This window comes from Myzus persicae, unplaced genomic scaffold (genome assembly GCF_001856785.1).
Source record: "Myzus persicae strain clone G006 unplaced genomic scaffold, MPER_G0061.0, whole genome shotgun sequence".
Classification (NCBI taxonomy): Eukaryota; Metazoa; Arthropoda; class Insecta; order Hemiptera; family Aphididae; genus Myzus; species Myzus persicae.
In genome coordinates this window covers 315,190-340,788 of record NW_019101288.1, presented here as the reverse complement: position 1 = coordinate 340,788, position 25,599 = coordinate 315,190, and the positions used below count along the sequence as shown (strand labels likewise).

Here is a 25,599-nt window from a genome sequence, read left to right as displayed (position 1 = left end):
TTTATATATTTTAATTGTTTGTGTTTAATGTTAATAGAATAAATAATAGACTGAATATTACATATATATTTTATACATAAAATCTTCTTAATGGTATAAAAAAAACCAATAGTATACTTAAAAAATCCAAAATTCAGAATTATAAATCTACTATTATAAGAAAAAAATTGGGGTGAGCATGATTGGTGTACTACCCAGTGTTGTGTACGTTTTGGCAGAGTTCGTGACCGGATCTTTGTAATTTGAGGGTAGCATTACAATATATTTTAACGTACATAAAATATATCGAGCGACAGGATTTTAGAGAACATTCCACGAGTAATAGTTTATATCAGAAACTATGACATAATTAGGGTTTACGAGCCCTTTTAATTTTTTTTTTTTAATGCTCTAGACCTAGAACATTTTTTAAAATACAATTCAGGCTGTTAAGTCATGTGAAAATGAAATGTACATTCCACATGTTATATGGAAGGGAACATCCCAGTTTTTTATTATGAAAACTGCTCTAATAATAATATAATCGCGGTAACCGCAATACCCGCTGTATACAACTCTATTTTTGTTACAATTCTGATATATTTTTCTATCGGATTTTTTACTGGTAGTTTTAAAAAGTGATAATATCTGGACATAAAAAACATTGTTGTTCGGTTATGGAGACCAATAAAACTAGTACGCCGTTTTTACAAATTAACTATAGTACACGAAAAACGTATCTATGAAATAGTATCTAAATTCGAAAGGTAAGATAGAGCTTAAGCTGCCATAGTCCGTAGAATCCACCTTTTTATTCGTACTACTATAACAGCAGTATTGCACACAATTATACTTAATCATAAAACGTAATTTTTTTCAATTGTTTGAGCTTATTAATATTCAATAACAATGCCAGTAAAATAAAATAAAATAAAATAATATAAATTAATAATATTATTAAAATAATTTATGTAATAAACGAGCTATCGAAACGGGATAGGTTAGTGCTTAATACATTTATGTAATATAATCAAAGCAAATATAACTAGATAGTAAAATATTTCTGATTTACATATGACAAAATTCAGTTCGGGCATTCATCAAATTACGGTATGTATAAATATACTTGTATAGTAAACAAGATTTTTAGTTAAGTATATATATATGTATGGTCACTATAAAATTGTACGTTTTATGTAAAATATAACTGACCAGCAATAATTAACAACACGTCGAGAGTCTAAAATAATTTATAGACGCAATAGTTGTACGAATACAATTTTAATATTAACGTTAAAATATAATGTTAACGCCCAATGTAAATGCACAATAATTCTCACCATACATTTATTTGCACTAGTTTAAAATTTGTCGTTTCCATTATTTCTTGCTCGGTTGCATCAGCAAAACATTTTTTTCTACTTATTTTGAAAAACGTATAGCTTTCCTGCTAACATAATCATTAACCTGCCATTACCCATAATGGTTCAATAAATTGTAATTAATCATGCCACCACACTAGGCACTGACCACCCCTGAACGTTTGTCAACTATTAATTCGTTGGTATATTTATGTAGGAACATGTTAGTACAAGTTAGGCGTCAAAGTCTCTCTTCGTGAAGCGTCATTGTCATCTGAGTGATGAAGATATGGGCACGACGGTGTGACGTGCTAAGATATAATAATATTTCGTTTTATGTCACACCGCGCGTAGGTACAACATAAATATTAAAGAGATCTCCTTTTTATCCAAATATTTGCAAACATACATTTTAGCACCGTGATCTACACACAACCCGGGGGCGCGTATAGATAGATTTTCAACTACAACATTGTTCGAATTAAAATATTAAAAATAAAAATACGTGTTTACGTCGTATTATTATTAGTATACAAACAACCGGACGTTTCAGTGAGCGGAGTTGGCGTGATAATAACCGGCCACGGGGGTAGTCTGACAAGGGAATAATAATATATAGGAGCTGAGGGGATGATTCGGAGCCGTTGAAATATTAACGTTTCGATTTGTTCAACGTGGCTGAATAGAAATTGAACACTAAGTACATGCAACAACCGTACGTTATAAACCCGTAAATGGGTTCGTTCGTCTGCGTATAACATAGGCACATTAACATTATAATGCATTATATTGTGCTTAACACTTAGCTAGGTATATGATGTACAGGTTGTTTCGGGGTTCTTAGTAAAACTTTACGGTATGTGATCCCACGAAGTGCCTACAGTTGGTGGAATCGTGAAATAATGTTGTATGTTCTGCAAATGTGGACGGGTCTTAAGGTTACTCGTGACACCTATACCGTTTAATTTTAAGTATATTATTACCTCGAATACCATAATATACCTACAAAACGACAATGGTTTTCGCCAATATTTTGATGTGTTATGACATCGTCAGTTAATCTCAAAAATCTGATGTCATTATTGTAGTAGAAGTTTTGACGTGAAAAAAAGTCTCAGAGAAATAACAGCTCATTAAAATAACAATGTATTAACTATATCCGAATCATCAATAAAGTTCCTTAAAAATTCGCAAAACCCAAAATCGTCATTTTGTTTCCACTCAATAACAGGAGATTCTCAAAGTTTGTACGACAAATCCGGAATTTCAGCATGCATAATAAGCAGTTGCTATAGTCAGAGACGCGCTTAATAATTTAAAGTTACGAAGAGAAGGGGAAGGAGGATGGGGGTTAGAATAGTTTCTTAAGTAGGAATGTGAGGGGTGTCCCACCCGCTCCATCATCCAGGGTTTTCTGGAAGCTAATAACACTTAAACAAACAGATTAAAATAATATACTGTCAATCTATTATATACAAGGTAATTCATAAAAAGCAGGCTAACACTCATTTTCTTGATAAGTTTTAACGTTTTTGGAAATGTTTTTGTTTCCAAATAACTTGAAGTATAGGTACCAGCTACCTCTAATTATAAAACAAAATAACATTTCGAACCAGTTGTCAATTGTTTTCTAACTTAATTATAATGAGCGCCACTCTACTCCGACAATCATACCTAACATTTTAACACCCTCTACCCACAATATTGTCTGTAGCGCATCTATTTTATCGTGATAACATTGTGAAGTATACATATACTCATTTTCGTCATTTTTTGTTTAAAAGATACATCTACACCTAAATGTTGGTAATAGGTATATTAGGTTAGGTACACATAATAATAAAATATTTTGTTTTGACGCTGAAAGTGTAATTCATTATGCTTGTTTATGTAACGTGGTCGGAATCTTATTCGGGGATTAATTTCTGTTTGTTTTCCATTTCTTGTTTTTCAGGCACTATTTTAAGACATGTTATTATTCATAATAAGACGTGTTTAGGTCCTGGTTTTAACATTTTAATTCCTGGTTGCAAGTTGTTTATGCTTAAACAACCACTTAGAACTGAATGAACCAATAGTAAGCTAATAGTTACTTAAACGTGATTTAGTGGACCATGAATGCTGAATCTTAATTAACCAATAAATAAATACATTTTTATTCAAATCTGCATAATATTATTTATATTTTTTATATTTATTATATATATCAAATATTTTATTACATAATTGCTTTTTTCGTCATATTTAAAAAAGGTTAGATTACTTAGGCTGTACTATTCTTAGGCAAGTAATACCTAACTTTTTAGTTAAATTTTATCAGTATTAGTTGTCGAACTAGCTGCTGTGTGTCATTTTTATAATTTACAACAATTTAAACGGAGCTGAAAAGAGTCGAGTGATGTGTATACTTTATATTGTTAAATTGTATTGTGTTAATATCGTGTGAATTAATTTATTTGAAGGTCTAACTCGTCATTATAAAAACAATGACTTTATAAATCAAACAAGTTGTTTAGAATTTATATGATTTTTACACAATATTTTTGTACATTTCGAATTTTTTTATTTCTTAAAATATGCTTAAAATGGATTCATTTTAATTGTATTAAATTTCAAAGTTATCAATAATCAAATCATATTGTTGCTATGAAAATATATAAAATTAGGTTTGTCTTGTCACACGGCACGTGTTTTCAAATAACTCATTCCTCATTCAAGCAAACTGTTCATAATAATTGGACATCGTGATAGTAATTGGAAAATTATTTTAAAGCCCATCAAAACGAGAAATTGATATTCTCGCTGTACTTTCGAGGACATCTTTGCAGGGACAATATTTCCTGTTATATAATATTAATTACCTTCATTTATAACTTATGAGACTGTATAACAAAGCAAAAAATAAAATAAAAAATATTTTATATTTTTATGATTCTTTAAGATTTTATTTGACAAAAAAAAAATAGGTACCAGTAGATCTGGTAATGTGTAAGTGATGTAATCTCATTCCAGTGTGCATTGAAATATTTAGATTACTTTTAATCAACTGCCTATTTATATCTCATTACTTAATGTGCTAAATAAGTAATTTTAATAGCAATATAGTTTGTATAATATTATGATAAAAAAACACAGACCATCTCCGTTCAGAATTTTTTTTCGTATGATGTATGATTTGTCGTTGGATTTAAATTTAACACAGCCATTACACAGCGACTTGTTCAGTGACGAGGTGCACTCGACTACGACATATTGTACAGCAGAGCAGCTTCATAATTGATCTCTTTAGTTAATATTGCAATAATACGGGATGTATTATTCGGTGTAATAATTGCATAATTACACTCAAACATAATAATAGTACGCCTGATAAACGGTATCGATAGTCATTATTTTCGTATTTTGAGAATCACAATAATATATCCTCTACGCTGAAACATAATAATTGTCAGCTTCAAAGTCAATAGTAGCCAGTAGGTATACACCTTTTGCATTATTATAATAGTGTCACTACGGGGTTAATACTCGAGACGACTTTTAATGAGAGAGACCCCCTTGACCGCACGCAACGTTATTCCCACTTGTCGCCTTCCATTCGAGTTCGTTCTAAAACTTCTCAAACAGCACGTATGGTAAGTGTGTTACCTAAGGCATTAGATTGTCAGCGGATTGCTGATCTCAGTGTGCGTAATTAAAAATAAAAAATAAAACATATTGACGATTCCTCTCGATTCCCTCGTGTTGTTTGCGTAAACGACAGTGACCACACCTTCAAATATCCGCTGTAATACTGGCCACTACACTCTGGACCGAATATTACGAGTAAAATTAAAAATTAACAAACGTTTTACGAATTGTAAATCAACCAATATTTTTTTAAACCAACCTACATTTTTATTGGAATAGAGTGTATATTTTTTTTATTCGGATGCTTTGTTAAATGAGGTGTTTTTTTGTAAAATGTATGGCGGAGAGGCAACAGTTAAAATAATATTGTAAAAGATTCTCAAAACATTAATAAGACAAGTTAAAAAATAGACATTCCCCTAAGATGCCATTATGTCATTTTTCTCTCGTTAGTTTGAACTTAAACAATTATATCGCGTGCGATAATGTGACTTTTATAAGTTTATTATCGACAAAAAGGTCATTCCAATTTATATAATACAGAATCGTATAGGTACGTACATACACGTAAGCAATCAGTTTGTACATTAGTAGTTGTAGCTGTGACTGTATGTGATTCGTTGTTACGTATATTTAAGTGTTTTTCGTTCTAAATAATAAATGAAATTCATTTTCTTTTGTTCATATACGATTTCATATTATTTATTGTTCTAAATTTACTCACAATTAAACTCAAATTTAAAAAAGAAAACCCCCGGGGAAGTCTCGCTGCTGTATTATAAATGTTTCGAGTATACGTCGTCACAGAGTAGATCATAGTTGCAGTAAAATATAATATATAATATAGGTAAATTATAAGTATGAGTCTTCAGTTTGATTTCATTAATAAACCATTGCCAGTTGTGGATCTAGAAATCTGAAATGAAGGGAGCAATGCGTACTATTATAATTTTAGTACATGATATATATTATAGTTAAAATTTGATATCAATAGTAGCAATTTAATTTATATTTTTAGTGTTTAATATAATTATAAAATTTTAATATGAATAAATACAAAGTGCATGGTATATAACATTTCTCTTAGCCCACTCCACTCTGGATCCGTGCCTGATCATTGCATGTAGGGGAGACTGGGGAGCTGTGGCCACCTGAACGGGAAATCAAATATCCAAGAAAACAATAATTGCATTTTTATAATAAGGTCTGTTGAGAATTGAAACATAGAAGTATAGTTAATATTATTGACTACATTGCCAGACAAAGTTTCAAGTTCGTAAAAATGATGATAATTGCGTGTTTACGTCATCACGTATTGCTTAGATAATATAACGTTCTTGATTTTAAGAAGAAAACGTAAGATTGACTGTCCGTTTGAAAAGAAATGTATTTAAATTTAAAAAGTATTGTTCATTCCGAGATATTGTTGGCCGGTCAGACCAGCCAAATCCAAGATAACAGACTCACCGTGTATGCATATATTTTAATATAGAACTTTGAAAAAGGGTATTACAGGACGTTATTATTATTATTGTTATTATTAAATCGAAGCGCCCTTTTTATTATTTTTTTTTTTTTACCTCCCTTAAAATCGTACCTATGTTTGTATAGTATACACCGCAGCATTATATACAGTACTGGTATTATATTATGTGTTACGGTTTAATGCGCCGAGCCGTTCAAAAGCTCCCTTTAGCACACCATGTGAGCAAGACCCACGACGGCCGAGATTAAATATTGACCGTTGCGCGGTTTCGTTTAGGAAAAACATCCATACATTTATATGTGCTGCAGCCTACCTGCGTGCGGGGGTCTCGTAAATAATTGGATTTAAATATTCACCTGCGGGCCCGACCATGATATTATATACAGAGTGATTACGATTCTCCGAGTAAATGACGGTAACCTAAATCAAATTCTGGTTTTTGAGTTTTTAAATCTACCTAAAACGCCAATGTTTCCAAATTCTTGAGATTTTTTCGTGCTACGCGTAGGTATACCTACTCAAGGAGCGTCCTGTGAATATACCTACAAACTTCTGCTTTTAAAAAAATAAGCCCCATTTTCTGCTGTAAACTTTAAATACCAAGCAGTTCATTTTTCTGAAAATTATTTGACGTATCAAAATTGAAATTCAAACAAATAGTGTTTGAGACGTTTGAGTTATTTAACTTTGTTTACTAAGGACAATTGGTACATGGTAATGGGTTTGGAAGAAACCGGGCTTATTGTGATTGGAAGATGTTAGTTTTTAATATAAACCTTTCGGCTATCAAGATTAATAATTTGTAAAAATGGTAGAAGTAGGTCGTCCTTATAATAAATACTAGATCCAATATCACATCTACTTTATATTTTTGTAAAGCCATTTTTAAAAACTATTATCCTTGATATAAACATTTTAATAACTGAGAAACTACTGGTTCAAATTTTGATTTCGGTACTTAAATTTTCAAAAAAAAAATCATCCACAAAATAAATTAAGTAGAAAAGGGGGTTGGAATTTTTAAAACAGAAGTTTGTATCACCACATAGAAGTAGAGAACACTACTTTAGTACAGCACAAACAATTCCCAACAAATGGAAAATATATGGTCTTTATATGCGTTTAACTAGTAGTTACAAAAATCAGATTTCGAATAACTGCATCATTAAATGAAAAATGAGGGTGAGCATGCTTGGTAATCACCCTGTATGCAAGTATGCATAATATATATGAATACATACTGCACGCCATCAATGAACACTCTATATGTATAAGTACTTACCACGTGCTCACACATATATATATATATATAATATATTATTATGATATTGCGAATATTAAAAGCAGTTTTTTTATAAATACCTATGGTGAATAGACGCGTGGGTTCAAATGCAAGAATAGTGAGTCGTATATTCAAAAGCGGAGATCCAAGCAAATATCAGGGTGGCGGGGGGTTAAATATTCTATGGCATTTAGAGCCGTGGGGTCAAAGTCCCCACTCCCCCCCCCCCAGAACACCTTCATACCGATACAAACACTTTTCAAACGTACCTCCTAATAATTTATTCAAAATATAATAAAACATAGTTTATTTAATGCATTATTTATTATTGAGTAGAATAATATTGTAAAATAATACATTTACCACTTTGAGGTAATATTTCTTTTTTTAGTTTTTCAATAAGGTTATTATTTTATCAGTAGACTAGTCCCTCTGATTTGCTCTCACAGTCTGCTAGTCATATTATGCCTGGTAATAATATAGTTTTGAGATTAAAGTCAAACTTAAAATATTATTCAATAATCAGTAATTCCTATTGGTTTTTTATGCATTTATTTGGCCTTCGAATAAAAAAAATAAGTAACTACACAGCGCATATTATACATTATAAATAAATCTAACTAAAAAAATGTTATTTTGAGAGGGCTTGAAAACATTTTATTGAAATAGTCGTCGTCGTCGTCGTATTGTTTATTGAATTACCGTAAAAAGCCGACATACGAATTCAAATATAATGTTCTTGCTGTTAAAGTTTTATCTGATTCACTCAAACTTTTAAACCAACGAAGCTAAACGTGAACTACTCTGCGTGAATTTTCTATGTATTACGCACTTTCAGTCAAACAACTAATGCGGGCGCATAACGTCCTCTCAACAGTCGTACCAGACGAATAATTATAAATTGATGTGAATTTATTAATTGTAAACTGTTGTGAGTTTATAATTTTCACATATTTTGACGATGGCGTTATCGTTTAGTAGGGTTAATCGATTTTGCAGAATTGTGCCATATCGTTGTTAAATACAAAATGTCTGACTGTATATTATGTAGGTACACCGCAACGTCCTTCTAGCAGTGGTCTCGTGCACCATACCGTAAGTACATATAATTCATATACCAGAGGTCCGAGGTTTGCCGAATTGGTAGTACGCTCATAATACTCCATGTTATACTACTTGCAAGGAACCCGAGGAATTCAGAGAAAAAAAAATAGTAATAATAATAATTTAGGACTGAAAGAGTTAGTGGTAAATAAAAACAGCCGAGCCAATGATTTACGAACCTGCATTTATTTTGATTTTCGTTACAATAAAGCCGTTGGAAATTCTTCGGCCACCATAATATAATAAATATTATTGTAATGAAATATTATGTACACGTCATTAAATCTTTATTACGGCCGAGTAGGTATTGGAAAACATAATAAAACAATATTAAGTACCTACCTATAGTTTTCGGTCGCCTGCAGGATCCGCCCCAGTAACTACGCGCACAATTTTAAAGGAATGTTGGGCGGCTCAAGGCCGGAATAAATAAGCGACTTTTCTCGTGTACGGATTGAAGTCTGTCGTCGAAAAAACTATATTAATTATTATACGACTGATTTCAGTCGTCGTATGGCACTGATCAAGAAATGACTTAGGGACTGACACGCCGACTGCTGCGAAACGACTATGGGCATAATGATTCGTCTGGTAGAATTGTTTTTTCGGCAGAAAAACATGAAAACTCATTGTGTGAGTACGAAAAAGTATTTCTATTTTTTCTTTTGCGGCCAGGTATATGCACGTAATATGTTAGGTACCGGTCATATTTTGCTCGAAAAATTTGCGAATCGTCCACTGTGCGCGAATATAATAATAATATATTATACCCTACGTCGTTTTTTAACATATTTTTTTTTTTTTACCCTACAACCGAAATCCAAAAGTGTATTTCACCGTTTCGTGACTGCAGTTCTCATGTAGCCGCAATAAATAATATTATAATTAACACGGTGGGGAGACTGCGGGGTAGAGACGATTTCGACGAGTCGTCCTCCTCCCGCCATCGAATTACCTACTTCCCCGATGCACTGTACCTACGACGCCACCGCCCCATCGTTTCACTGATTATTGCATTATTTGTATTTTAACTTGCCTCGCTGTGGTGTGTATACAGACACGGGTTTATTTGTGTTTGCCTTTACCCTTTCGAATCATCACAGTTTTGAAGACCCAATTACCAACCGCTACATCTCCGGACCAGACCGCGATAATCTAAACATCATATAATATTATAATGTACTATAATATGTATGCGCATTGTGCCCCGCGGTCTACAAGCGTAGATGACGTCCTGTGCAAAACATCATATTATTATTATTATTATTATTATTATTTATTTATTTATTATGCACAGCGTTTACGTGAAATTTCACCGCAGTTGTACTTCACTACTCCTCAGATAGATGCAGGTGCCTCTCAATGCAGCGTTTGCTGAATTTAATAATATACTAATGTCATCCTGCAGCAATACCAAGTACAACTTGCTGTAGCGTCCATATAGGTAACCTTTTGGTATATAGTGTGGTTATATTCGTGACTTACAATCCGTGACAAACTCTCGGACGACCGCAAATCTTCGCCCATGGCATGGCAAAGGGGGGGGGGAGCTGCCAAGGCCCCAACATATCGAAAAAGAGGAGGAGCGCAAAACTTGATCAATTATTGAGGATTAGAAGGCGTGTGCAAAATCGCCATCTCGTCAGGAGAGCTACTATTGCTTGGTCTGGCTCTGGCGAACATTATTCTGTATTATAATTATGGTAACGACGAAATCAGAAAAATCCAAGTTCGTATCGTTTTACTCAGGGGCGGCTCGCCATGAATCGTATGAGGGGTGAGGCAGAATCTGCCTGTCAGATATGTATTTTCAAAATATTTTACAGACAAAATGCTGTTAAATTATAAAAATGAGTTTCAAATTAACTTTTAAAATAATTCAATTAATATTTAACTCTAACCTTTAAGAACCTATAAATAATAAACCATATCATATTTAATATGTATCTCAAATGTTAAAATAAAGTCAACCAAATATATATATATATATATATAAAATATGTTATTAATTACTATGTTAAATTATAATTGTTATTTGCTTGATAAGAACCGATATCTTTAGTTTGTGATAAAAGTATTGAGGGTAGGTAATACACTACTACATGACATTGTGACAACCTCCCAGTTCCTAACTCTATTAGTGGGAGTTACGTAGGTTCGATAAATGACTAATGGATATTGCTGACAAATTCTGGGGGCCGAATCGTTCAGCCTCATTTCATAATAAAATTCTGACTTCCTCTTCTACCATGATATATTTTATAATCGTACAGCCGTCCAACTCGTCTGAAGCTAAATATTATTAGCCTCTCGGCACTCTTCGGCTTTCGTCGAGATTGTTCCACGAATTTTGTTCTAAAATTATTGAGAATCGTTTCAACGATTTTTGATAACAGTGATGTATTATGTACTATTATAGTTAATAGTATACACGACAAAATAAATTTGTTTTGTTATTATAATATTATTATATATACCCCCTTATTTGGTAATCGTTACGAAGTTTGACAACCGATCCCTTGTTATAGCGTTATTTCAGAACAGGTATATTACATTTATTAACTGTTTACAAAAATGGTGCATCGATTATATTATTAATTATTTGATTTAATATAGCATGCTATTATTTTCAAATAGATTTGATTTCAATACTAAGATACCGCAGAACTGTGTGAATAAGTTATAGTGAAATAACCTCTTAGAATCTAATATCTCAATATCGTATACTGAACTATTGAAACGTGTGTCTGCGTAATATCGAGAGAAAAATCGAACTAAGAGAATTACAAGCTACAAATATTTTTTATATATTTTTTAATTACAATTATTAAGATTACACATGTCGTATATTATATATCTAGGATAGATTTTGGTGTAAGTTGACTACAGACAGACCACCACATCAAATGTTGGTTCCTATAATGAATGTCTTGTTCTACAAATATCAAATAATAAAATACAACCCGTTACAAGCGTGAAGGGATACGGGTGTCCCATATACCGTGATTATTTCTAGACAGGTACCTAATCAATGTTAACGCATGGCTTAAAATATCAAAATTATTTAATGTAATATAATAAATTATTATTCATCATAAAATATTAATTAGTATAAAATAAGTATTCCTATCAAAATTTCAAAAATTACAAATTTATTTCAACGGGCCCCTAAAGAAGCTGAGCCCCTGTACTTCAGGTCCAACAACCCCTACCACCACCCTACATGCGGAGTCCCTGGCTACAGCCCTAGCGAGTAGGTGCTGCGCTCGTCGTCGTATTATAATATAATTGTATTAATAGGTATAAAAAACTACAAGAGTATAATTATTATTATATTATTAATAAGGATGACAAAACGAAAATTAATCACTTTTATAATATTAGAAGACAATTAAAAAAGGTCAACGTTGGTGTAAGACGCATTAGACGTCATTATTATTATGAGTGTTTCTGACTTGTTGTTTCAACGGGTCATTATTAATTATTATCGCATGACCAAAGAATTATGATATTGTAGACGCAGAGTTGTTAAAACTCGTTAACGATACACGAGACTTAGAACAAGCATGAAATAAAGAAATATCATATTATAGAACAAAACATATTATATTTATTGCAAAAGCAGAAAATTCGTTCAGAAAAAGTAACTACACCTATTATATTATATTGATCCAAATAATATGTAACTATAAATTAATAAAAAAATATTTGGCTCTACAGTTTGATTCACTATTATATTACCTAATATGTACAAATTGAATGAAATTCACTGTTATTTTCATAAATGAATTATTTTTTCATTATTATTTGAGAGCAATAGTTTTCTAATAATTAACTGATAACACATTCTAATTAATTACCGATAACGTGAACCAGACTTGTTGCAAACCGTGAATTCCACTTCGGTACACAAATACAAGAAATAAAGATAACATATTTTTCTCTGTGTTCGATAATACGATATGTGTTAGTGTTGTATCGGTTATTCCTATAGATTCACTAGACAAAATAAAACTTAAATATTTAAGAGACTTGAACAGCTCTTCGGGAAATATTTTGGGAATATATCGAGTACCTTGGTTTAATTATCTTAATGATCTTAACCAAATAAATGCCATTCTAAAAATCTAAATTGTGAACATATTTTACGCCTTCGTCTTTGCAGTGTACTCTAATATTATACCACGGTTTAGTGGTATTAAACTATTAAATTAATAAACACCTTGCGATGAAAATTAGTTTTTTCTGCTTTTGTAGTTTTGACCGAGATGAAGCTGTTTGTTTGCAGATTTAATTAAGTTTTATTCTTTGTCTGTTCCCCGGTATTTTGGGGCGAGCCAAAAAAAAAATAGTTTACTTACTTCATTTCCCAGTAGACTTTTATGAACCATAAACAAACCGTTCGAAAGTTAAATGAACTGAGATGCAACAAATATATATTATGAAATGTAAATATAATATTATAATATTAAAAATATATGGACTATACTCTTGAAAATTAAAAACATCTTATTATAACTTATAAGTCAGAAAATCAAATCACTATACGGTCATACTTAATTCCACGTACTTATACAGAGTAACTGTTGAGTCTATAAAGTTAGAAATAATCCCTAAGTTTGAATACATAATCAATAACGAATGTCATATTTTTCTTTCAAAAATGAATAATATCACTAAACCACATAGAAAACAAGTGATAAATACTATCACTTAATATAATAGGAACATAGTAGAAGTGTATAGAATAATATAGTTGACATTTTAGGTAAGTAATCAATTTTAATCAATAAAAAAAAACGAATATTAAAAAAAAATGTTATTAAGTCTGGTAACCCAGGCATACTGTTCTCGCTTGTGGCACACGATTAAGCCTATAAGATACTTTTAAGATCATACACTAAATTTTTAAACCATTACAATAATGCATTTGAAAAACGGTTTCATGTGGAGATCAGCTTACTTTTAGTGTTATCATGGTAAACTATAATGTTACTATAAACATATATATGTATGATATAGTGTACACTGTGCAAGTATAATATCGCCTTACAAACTTTAAGTGCTGGTTTATCGGAATATGATATTATGATAAATTTTCAATTAAAATACATGTCGTCTTGATTTAAGAGCTTATGCAACATTGTAGAAAATAAATAAAAACAATAAAAGTAAATTTGAAAAAAAAAATCAAAATCGAGTTCGGACATTAGTACATGGCTTTGAAGTTATTATTGTTTAATTAACTACTAAACAAAACGAAAATAATGAATTTATAATATCTATATATACCTTACAGGTTTCGAGATCGATCAGGAATATAAGTCGATTGTATTAAAGATTAATTGTCCCAAAATCTGTCGATCAACACGTTTTTACGCATCATTATAAATAAAGAATAGTATTTATTAGTGATGAAAAACGGTCCATATTCAGATGGAGAAATAATTAAAGAAGAATATTATTAGGTATACAATTTATTATATTCTTCTGCATGTAATAATATAAATATTATAGCTACCTAAATAAATCGTTCTTCTCGATCACCAGATACTAATAATTTAAAAATGCATATCATTTGTTGTAAAAGGTTGGCGACCCCCACCTAAGAACATAACAACAGCCATCCTAAAAAAAATATCTTTAAGCGTGTTTGAAAAATTATTCTTCTGAAATAGTTTTGAGTTATTTTATGAAATTACAACAATTTGGGCGAAGCACCGAACGATGAATGTCAGTCTGCATAAATTAGGTTTTACAATCATTTTAGGAAATAATTTATTAAGATGATGACATTAAAAATTATACCCAAAATGCAGAGTTTAATTAATGTTGTAAAGTATTTTTTTTTTTTGTTACTTTTCAAACAAAACTACAAAATACCTTCTTACTAAAATTAGAAAATTGTAAAAATAAATATGCATTAATTCTTTGTTTCATTTACAGTAAAATAAAGTGTTTTTGGCAAAGCAAAATGATTAATTAACTAATACTAACTTATATTATGAAAAATGGCCTCTGACATTTAAGCCCGAATCTTAATGATTCGAAACTTTTTCACGTCAAAAATATTAAAACTGATTGATTGGACAGCCACAAGTTGAATAGTGGATTTTTTAGCTTAGTATTTGTACAATAATTAGCAACACGGAGCTCGGTGCCGAGAAAACGTAGAGTAGTCGACTTACCAGCGTTAATCGTCGGAAAATTCAACAAATGTGTTCATTAAATATTCAATAAATAATACCTATTCGACATCTTTTTTTTCGACCAGAATATTTTAGGTGCTCTCCCCCTCGAATTTTCAAAAATCGCTTTAATTTGCATTGTTCATAGCACCAGAACCGCGCTGAGCTCTACCTGCCATAGAGATGCCATTATATTATTTATTATAACATAGTTTTATTGGTTCCGATCGAAAAGAAAAATGTATTGGTTTTACAATGACGAATTTTTTTTTCTGTTAACACTCCCTTCAGAGTGCTGAAATAACCACAACAATTCCATGTCATTTTATTCACCGCCTTTTCTATAGTTGATACTTTGAGAGGTAATTTAAAATTGATCGTTTTTCTCAATAGTTCTCCAGATCAGTACTATAATATAATACCTAATGTAGTAAAAAACTTTTGAAGAAATACCAACAACCACAGTTTCGACTAAAAGAAGATTGTTTTTATTTCAAGTCAAAATAACAGAGTTGTTTAAGATTCATTGATCAGATATAGTAACAATATAACATGATGTCAGAGAGTGTTTTATGATATTATATACTATATTGATACGTGAAAAGAAGAAATAACTAATAAAGTTAGGTATGTACTGTGCTCATAAAATATACATTATTATGCATACTTATGATTTAGAATATTATCGAATAGCAATGATTTTATTTATTACATTATTTTCTTTACTTCATAATGTTTATCTTTCCCGTGTATTTAGATGATAACATTGACTTACCTATCGATTTCGTTTGCTTAGAAACACATCAGTAAAAATAATAATGTTATGAACGATGACGCGATCGCAGACAGATGAATATTGTAACACTATGGCTTAGAATAATAGGCTATCCCATTAAAGTTATTGTAATTAAAGCCGCATGATTGTACTCACGTAAATATTAGTTAGAATATTAGACCTACGCATGGAAAATAGAAATTCTTTGATCCATATATATTATTTAATTTAAAACTGTATTTTTCTAATAAGAGTATTTTTGTTGTCACAATAAAAATACATAGTCGTTGTTGGAATTGTACCATACTTTTGTTCGAATATTGTATTCGATTCCACATTTCGTATTTTCGTCTTTTGCTCGTAAAATAGCGATTCACAATAATAATTTTGTAGGTACCGAAAATCATCTACCACGGTCGATGATCCAAAATAAACGAATACGGCACCTACCTGTTGTATTGGTGGCATTTTCATATAATATTTCCGGTCTCTCGATTTTCATAATATCTCACTGTCCGACGACGGAACGAACTCAGTAATAATAATAATAATAATAATAATAATAATAATACAAATAATAATAATAATAATAATAATAATAATAATAATTATACACATGCAGACTGTTAGCCTGTTCGAACACTTGGGGTGTACCTATATAGAAGCGAGTTTGAGGTGTATACTTATAGGTACCGGTAAAATCGAATCGATGGAACTTCAAAAGATTTCGTACTGTTCTAGATATGTTCACGATTACATATTATCTCCAGCACAGAACTATTAATTCCGATACGTTTATAATAATATATTTCAGACACTGTCTAATTATCTAATGTATAACAAAATAGTAGCTGTCGTCTCATTTTTTGGGGGAAAAAAATGAAAAAAATAGAATAAAAAAAAAAAACCATTAGAATTATTTCGTTAGTTAAATACCGAAGCCATGCAGTTTGTGTTGTTGAATGAAACACATTATTTTTTTATAAAAACATTTATTTTCTTAACTAAATCCTATTAAATGTAGTATTAAGTTAAAATTGTAAGTCTTAACATTAACAAACAACTAATTTTTAATTTTTAAGAAACTGAACCACATCTAAACTCTGCTGTTATCCGGTACTTATAATAATATTGCAAACAATATCGATTGAGAGATGAGATCAATCGAAGTATTTTGACACATATACACGTATTTCTTATATTATTATACTCACCTCTATCGACACTTTAATAATATGTGTATCGAATGTTGCACAACGTTTAATACTATCCGTTATACGTAGCTGTAAGTTATTAAAGATGTATTATACGCTCACAAAACCAATATATACCTAGCCCACGATATAAGATTATGTGTATAGGTATCGTGTTCCGGTCGGTGTGTGCATCATATAATATTATTTTCGCCTTTGAAAAAATTGATTTTCTTGAGAAAACGATATTCAACAAAAATAAATGCGTACTTTTATGTGAAATATTATGCTAAGTGAAATCGGCGGTCTTGAAAATTATTATTCAAACAATATGGTAAACACGATGCTGGACAAAAATAGTAAAAAATTATAATATGCAGTCTCGGTTTCGTGAAATTAAATTTAAACAGTCAATTTATGATAATTATTTTATTACGCATCTATTACCGAGCACTCCCGTTTTCCCTTTAACAAATTAATGCTTAGATTTTTGGAATTTTTAAGTGAATTCTATTTGACATTGTTCTAAAACACTTAGATTTTTTACATCACTAAGGAATGTCCTGGTGATACCCACTTTTTTTCGCACGAGGATCACTCGTTTCATTAGCATAGGAATATTTTTTTTTTATTATTGTTGTATCCTAATTGAAATCTAAACGAGTAGTTTTTTGGTGGTTTAACTTAATGTATCTACTAATGATATGGGTCGAAAAGATTTGGGGCCTTTATAATATATTATATTATGATTTGAAACTATTTCAGAAACTACTATTAATCTATAAACATATTTTAAATTCAGAACAATTTTGCCTGATTATATCTAGTATTTTTACTAGATCCAATTTTACATATATTTTAGAGTTCAGTAAAACAATTTTTAGGGACTATTATCTTTTGCTAATAAATTAGAAACTATAACTACTCGTTTATATTTTGATTTAGAAACATCGATATATTCAAAAAACTCTTATAGGTACTCAATAATCTACTGAAAAAAATCGATCCTTAATTGCATTGAGAAAAATATGTGAGTATCACTACAGAATACTAATTAGTTTGTATGACTAATCTAAATATTTTAAAATACAGTATTTTAATTGCATACTTAAAAATTCCAAAAATCAGAATTTTAATAAATAAGGAAAAGACAAAAATCTAAGTAATTGAATAAATTGTATTAAATATTATGTAAAATATACTTTAAGTTCATTAGCTAATAAATGCTTCAAAGTTACTCAAGTAAGTATAATATATTGCATAATATTATTAAAGTTGTGAAAAAAAGATTTAAATTTTTATTTTTACTCAAAATACTTTAATCACAAATCATAATACATGCTAGTAAAATTAAGACAAGGACTGGTATATTATTATTAATCATATGAATATCAAAAAAATGAATAAAACATGATAAATGAAAATAAATAAATAATGTTTAACATACTTTGGAAATGAGATCGTTAACCATAGCTGCGTGTAGCATACATACTACAAAATACAAAACGTATACAATAACAAGCCTTGATTTAAATGATACAGCTGTTGCCCCTGCCGTTACCGAAAATATTATCCACGACTGTTAATATTAGGGAATTCAATCTTCACCAACACATACATAATACTTTAACTACCTGAGAGTATACCTACAGTAAATACCTTAGTCTAACTGGTAGGTTTTCATATAATTTGGTATGATTTTACGGTTAGATCGTTATTTGCTGTAATCGTGACGAACTCGCTGAACAGTTTAAACTTTTCAGACGAGCCAATACGAGGTTATGACATTTTGTAAGACTGTAAACTGTTGATGGTGCCTAACTAATTTAGTTTTAAAGACTTTCTTAAAACAAAATAACATTGTCTTGTGCAAATGTACGATTGTTAAAAAGTATTTATTTTCAATTGATTTCTTCAATGCCTATTCTAGAACTTACCACCTATAGTGTGTTCAACAAAAATTACCGACAAAAAAATTATTAAGAGTGACAACACTTTGGAGTGTACTGTGAAAAACGTACGTATAGTCGTTGAATGCACACTGCATAATTTTATCGGACGGTTTCGTTAATAATTAACCGATTCAATTTCTTACCTGCTAATCTAAATCGCGATCATAAGTTATAGCATACGATTTGTATAAAATAAATTGAAACCACGAATTGACGATGTAAATTTGACGTCTATAATGCTGTTGTAGTTGTGCACTGTTCATATCGCTCACCGAAAATCTGTCGCTTACAACAAATAATATTTAACTATCGATGTGTATTTCGGTCGTGACGGAAAAAATGCGTAGATATCCTAGAGGTACCTAACCGAAAATAAGTAATCGGGTTCGCATAAACGTATGTATTGATAGGATTTTGATGCAATGTCATTTTTTTTTCTCGTGTCTTAAAATGTCGCAAATGTCTTCAGGTGTTATTGATTATTTTAATTATGTTTTAATTTTACACTTACTGGCATATTGTTTCGTCTTTTTAGGCAATTTTTTTTAGAATATTCTTAAAGTACATAACAAATATTTTTAACTCAAATTTTTATAATAATTGTTACAAAAATAAAAACCTGCATATTGGTTGACACGTACCACAAAGTGGTCAAATTGTGATGAACGTGTATAATATGAGATACGCACCACCGCACCGTTTTCATGTCTTCTGAAGAAAAAAAATTCTACAACATGTTTCGTTGCATCTATTGTGTTAATTTTCAAATAGTATACTTAAATACATTTTTAATTGTGTATATTTTTTTATGGTATTTTTTTGTGATTTTTTAGGTCATTAAAACCCAGCCCTAATTATAATAAGCGTATATATAAGTTGCGTGATTACTTACTGATGAACGGCGCCACTGTCATATTGTATTACTATATCATTTTATTATTGCTACACGTCCCTCCTACCTATATAGACAATAATAATATTATGCATTACAACGGCGAAGTATCTGCAGTCTTGTCCGTAGAGTTTTAACGGCGGCCTCCTGTCATAACCACCCGAAATAAACCTGCCCTGTATTATGGCCTCGTATACCCGGCCTAATGACATTCGTACACGAATTCGAATGAAATCTGTATTAATTAACATAGGTTTTATCTACGCCTCCCAGTCATTAAAACTCATTTCGATCCACCAACCACCCTTAATGTGCGTAATATAAAATATTATACGGCCGAAGACGCGGGCAAATATTATGTGAGACAAAATTAAATTTTTAAAAATTAAAGCAATTATACGCCTCAAGCAAACATTTTTCTCCGACAAACTTACATAGTCGTCCCAAATGTGATTTGTCTACATCGGTGTACAGAAACAATATTAATATTCGGCTTTGGAGTAAGGAATTAAAAATGCATGTTGTTACTTGTTAGTAGAAAAGGTAAACAAATTTAAAAACACCAAAAATACGAAAAATAGAAAAAATTGTAGCAACAAAGTAAAAAATAGTATTTTTTTAAGAAAAATGCTTTTGAAAGATTTAAAGTTATGTAAAAAAAAAATGTTTTCGTTAGTAGTTTTTGAAATAATTAGTTTCTAATATATATGTTACGGGCAAAGTGGAAAATTCGGGCAATGTATACAATGTCCGGGCATTGTACACAGTGACCGGGCATTGTATACAATGTCCGAGGTATATTGGGCAATGTAAATTGTGAAGTATTTATACAAATAATCTGCATGATATTATTTTACCTAATCAATGATATTATATACTAATAATTATTATACTCGTTTATATGGTTATTTATATATGAGTATTATAATTTTTTTTCTATCAATTAAATTTTAAATGTATTTAAAGGTAATGCAATAAAATATTATGTGCATAATGTTCAGTTATATGATATTATACATGAAGTTCATTTGTCAATTGGACATGGAGGTAGAAATAGAATGGAACACGAGATTAATAAAAAGTAAAAAAATATAACTAGAGATGTAATAATGGTATACTTAAATAATTGCGAATCGTGTAAAAAGAAGGGAAGTACAGCTAAAAAAAAGGGTTGGTTGTAAAACCAATCATATCTTCTAAAATGAATTCTCGCTGTGAAATTGACTTGATCAACATGCAAACACAATCAGATGTCGATTATAAATTCATATTAGTTTATCATTATCATCTAACAAAATATATTATGCAGATTATTTGTATAAATACTTCACAATTTACATTGCCCAATATACCTCGGACATTGTATACAATGCCCGGTCACTGTGTACAATGCCCGGGCATTGTATACATTGCCCGAATTTTCCACTTTGCCCGTAACATATACACCAATATTATAGATGGGTGTGACCTTGTTTTCCAATTGTTGTAAACTTACATTAAGCATATTATAGGCTAGTGATGCAGGAGTAGTTGCAGCCTGCAAGTAGATGACAATGTCTTTATATTTTTTCATTGATAACCCCAAATAGTGGTTATTTGCATCAAAACGACAAGCGATGAAAAAAAAATTAATTTACACGCTAATCGTTGATAGGAACCTATTATAACAAAATAATATACTTATTACTTCTAACAGTCGAACATTCGCACCCCGATAACCGGACTTACTACAATGGTAGCTGATATTGGTATTATATAATAATATAATGTTTTGCGTTTCTGTGATTTTACGAGACTTGATCAAAATCACTGATTGGAACAGAAGCAGTACAATGATGTTATTATAAAAAGTTTGCAATATACATTTTTTTGTACTGTATTATTATACTTATCTATGCACAAAATCGTATTTCATATAATATCACTTACAACGAAATAAAAAAATTGAATTTACCTGTATAATACGCGATGCTCTTGTGCAGTTATGTTTCATTAAGTTTCAATGGGAGCAATGAGCTACATCGGAAACATTTCCAATTTATTTAAAATATTGTTCTTTAGTAACAACGGGTACGAAATGCAATAAGAATAATATGTTTCGTGTTTCTATAAAATATACAATAGGTACAACCTAAAAATTGTTTATCGTTTATGATATTCGAAACGAGTGCAGATGATGAGTATAATTAAACAATCCAAACCGTCTCATTTTTTTTGTTTTTTATTTATTCATGCGAATATAAAATCCAATTTAAAACTTTTACCTCGCATGTATATTGTCTGTTTTTATTAAAGTTGCATTATGTGTTATAAGCTTTTTTGTTTTTAGGTACCTACCTACTTTTATTTTAGCATTTTCGTTAATGTTTCCTTAATTTTTTTAACGACTGCATTACACACGAAGGTACCTATATTTTTAGAGTATTTTCATTTTGAGTTATTTTAGTATACAGTTTACTGTTATTATCTTCGGTTAATTAATTAATTCATTTCGTTGTGCCAAAAACTTTTTAAAAAACTCTAGTAATTAGTAAAATAAACTTAAGATCGAGATTAACAGATTTGAATAATGAAAGGGGAACTTACAGATTTCCAAATAACAACTACATTTTAAGGCTATCAATATTGTTCACAATTGTTTATCTTAAAATACAAGTTTTTATAGAAATATTTGTATACAGCAAACCTTTCACCAGTAAAGTTTTCAACCAATATAAAAGCATTTATGTCTGGGACTTCACTGAAATGCCAAATGGTGAATGTACAGTTTATAATTTCTAAAGAAATTATTATGACACACAAAAAGTTGACTTTTCTTTCTACTAAATATTGTTTATGGCGTATAATAATGGAAAAAACATAATTTTCCTCTTTTGGTGAACTTACGAAAAAGTTTTTTTTTTTATCAACTAAACGAGAGTTAATAATTTTGATGTGATATCAAAATAAATGTAGTTGCTCAAATATATACGAACTATTTGAGCAAAGAATTTATCTAATTTAGGAGAACGTTTTATTTTTAATTTTTGAAATGTTTAAGTGCATGTCAGTGCAGTATTTGTATTCTATCTCATAACCACATTCAACATACATAAAAATATTTCAAAAAGCAATTTTTTTGCTCCAAAATATGACCTCTGAAATAAAAAAAGCAATAACATTACCAATACATTCTTTGTTCAGCTCGGGATTTAAAGAGAATTAGAGTAAAAATATTTTTGGAGCAGGGACCTTTTGTCTCCTTAATGCACACTTAAGTAATGTCGCCATCATTTGGCACTTCCATCTCCTCTTCTATTTTCCTAAATAATTACTTTGTAGCGACATATAATCACCTACATATTTAAGTGGCATGATTTCCTTATTGTATCACTCTTAAGTACATTTATTATTTTAAAAAATGAAACTAGATTATTACGATATTAGTGATTTACTAGAAATGAAAAAAAAACCTGATTTCATAAAATAAAATATTAAATGTATATACAGTTTTAATTCCAGCTAATTACTATTTTAATAAACATAATAAAAATACAAGTTACAACTATTAATTCTATATATTTATAATTCGACACCCACCTTGAGATTTTTTATCATCCTCATATATTATATTATCATAGAAAACGTATTATAATTGAAGACTCGGTGTGCAAATGAAAGGCATTCTCTCGTCATCGAGGTCTGTTGGCACGTATAATAATAAAAATGATGAAAATAAAATAATAATACCTAGAAGTATAGTTTTGAACCCAAAGTCGCAATGTTCAAGTGTCAGACACCGGGGTTTTGTCGAGTGTCTATATTTCAATGGACGTTTTTCATATTTATAGCGTGTGCGCGTGCGCGCAGGAAGGCCCTCTGACTTTTAGAAAAAAATAATATATATTTCTTTGAGTCTCTTTTTACTGTCTCATTTTATCATCTTGTTTTTTTTTTCCAGACCGACGAAGAGCCCATTACAAACAAGCGTAAATACTTGGCAGACGACCGGAGTGACTCGGGAAAGGATTTGAAAAAAGTAAGAATTCCTCTATTGTAACACTATATAATTATAAAATATTTCTAATTTCTACTTTATTTTACTCGGGCTGTAATCATCGACTTCGATCGCACATCGAATGTGTCAAAACCACAATATTATCATATTATCATCAAATTAATATTACATTGTTACATTTCTAAAAAAAAAGCTTTCTACCTACATGTCGTAATATATATTTCCTTTTACTATTTTCATCGACTCGTAACCAAATCATCTGGCAATGGTGCCAAATATTTTGAAAAGAAGTTTTTTTAAATTTAAATCAATATTGCATTACTGCAGTTCCTATTATTATTGTGCATTCCGGGGAAGAGGCGTTTTAAGCTTCTTCCGGCCGTCTTCGTTTAATAATCGGTATCGCGAGTACTACAAAATATTATTATTTTCAACGATACAGTAGATGGTGCAGTTTGTCATTATTATTTTTTTAAGTTTATACTGTCTTGAATAACATTATGTTTTCTTTACAATTTCACTTGACTTAAAAGTAAAACGTTCAGTAAGATTCATTCTTGTGATTATTCTATTCGTCAGCGTTTGATTTCTTTGAACGATTATTATACACAGAATAGTAAGGAATTTTAATCAGGCAAATGTTTATGTCACGATTATTTGTAAAGCAGTTGGGATTTCCTCCTTCTTATGTTGTATTAGTAAGACGCACAAAAGGAAAAGATGAACTGATCAAATGTTAACCACACACTGCAGTAGCAAATCATAGTAACAAGTAGAATACAGCCCTGTGATATTTTTTTCTTTCATATTTAATTAATATTATGTATAGTTAATAATTTCACAATTACTGTCATACTTCTGATGAATTATGATAGTTTAAAAGGTAAAATAAGCTTTTCTACCAAAACCATATACCTTTCCCGCTATAGTTATATAAGGATTAAGGGCCAATATGTACCGATTGATAACTCTCAATCTATCTTGTTTTACCAAAGTTTATTTTTATTAAAACCTATACTGGAGCCACACAAAAATAAATTATATTTTGTTATTGTAAATCGATTTCTTCTAAAATAATCTAATAAAATACAATTCATAAATATTAATTATTTGGTAATGTCTTATATTGGCAACTTATTTGTATTTGTTCCTATACTGTATACAAACTATAAACATAAATGCCGAAGTACTCTATTGCCCATCACATTGAACTATGTTGGTAATACAATAATGATTGCATTTATTTCTCAGTTAAAATATTAATTTGAAGGGAAGTCGATATAGTTAGATATTATGCAAACAACTTGTTTTGGCAGAAACGGGTGTCGGCCGTCGTATCGTTTGTGGTGGGAAGGAGGAATAGTATACCATTGACGGAAGCGTGTTGCGCTCAATTTAATCACAGGTAGATAAATTTCGGTTTTTGTTATTTTACTTTTTCATTGACAACGTGTCAAAATATATTATATATATATATCTTCCATTGAAAGCAAGTTAAATTGAAATTTAAGCCCATTATGAAAAGACTTACTCAATTTGTTGTGAGCGTAATATGACGTGACATTGATGCAGGGTCCTACTACTGCAGGGGGGACTCTCCTGCAAATGACAAGTTGTACACATAAATTAAATTGTTTTAAAATTACAATTTGTTGTCATAAAATATAATTAAAGAAAAATAATTATGTTTGCGTTATAGCTGTGTTTAACACTATATCCCCATTCAGATACCATTTAAATTAATTGTAGGTAGTTCACTGATT

The 25,599-nt window shown here is 30.3% G+C and overlaps 1 protein-coding gene across 1 annotated transcript in view; it reads left to right on the top strand.

The window, feature by feature from the left end:
* LOC111028551 (RNA pseudouridylate synthase domain-containing protein 2-like) overlaps window positions 1–25,599 on the top strand; it is a 115,416-nt gene that overhangs the window by 55,478 nt on the left and 34,339 nt on the right. Inside the window, exon 2 of the mRNA XM_022307242.1 lies at window positions 23,780–23,857. Within this exon, the coding sequence (XP_022162934.1) occupies window positions 23,780–23,857 (78 nt within the window). The remainder of the gene's footprint in view (window positions 1–23,779; window positions 23,858–25,599) is intronic.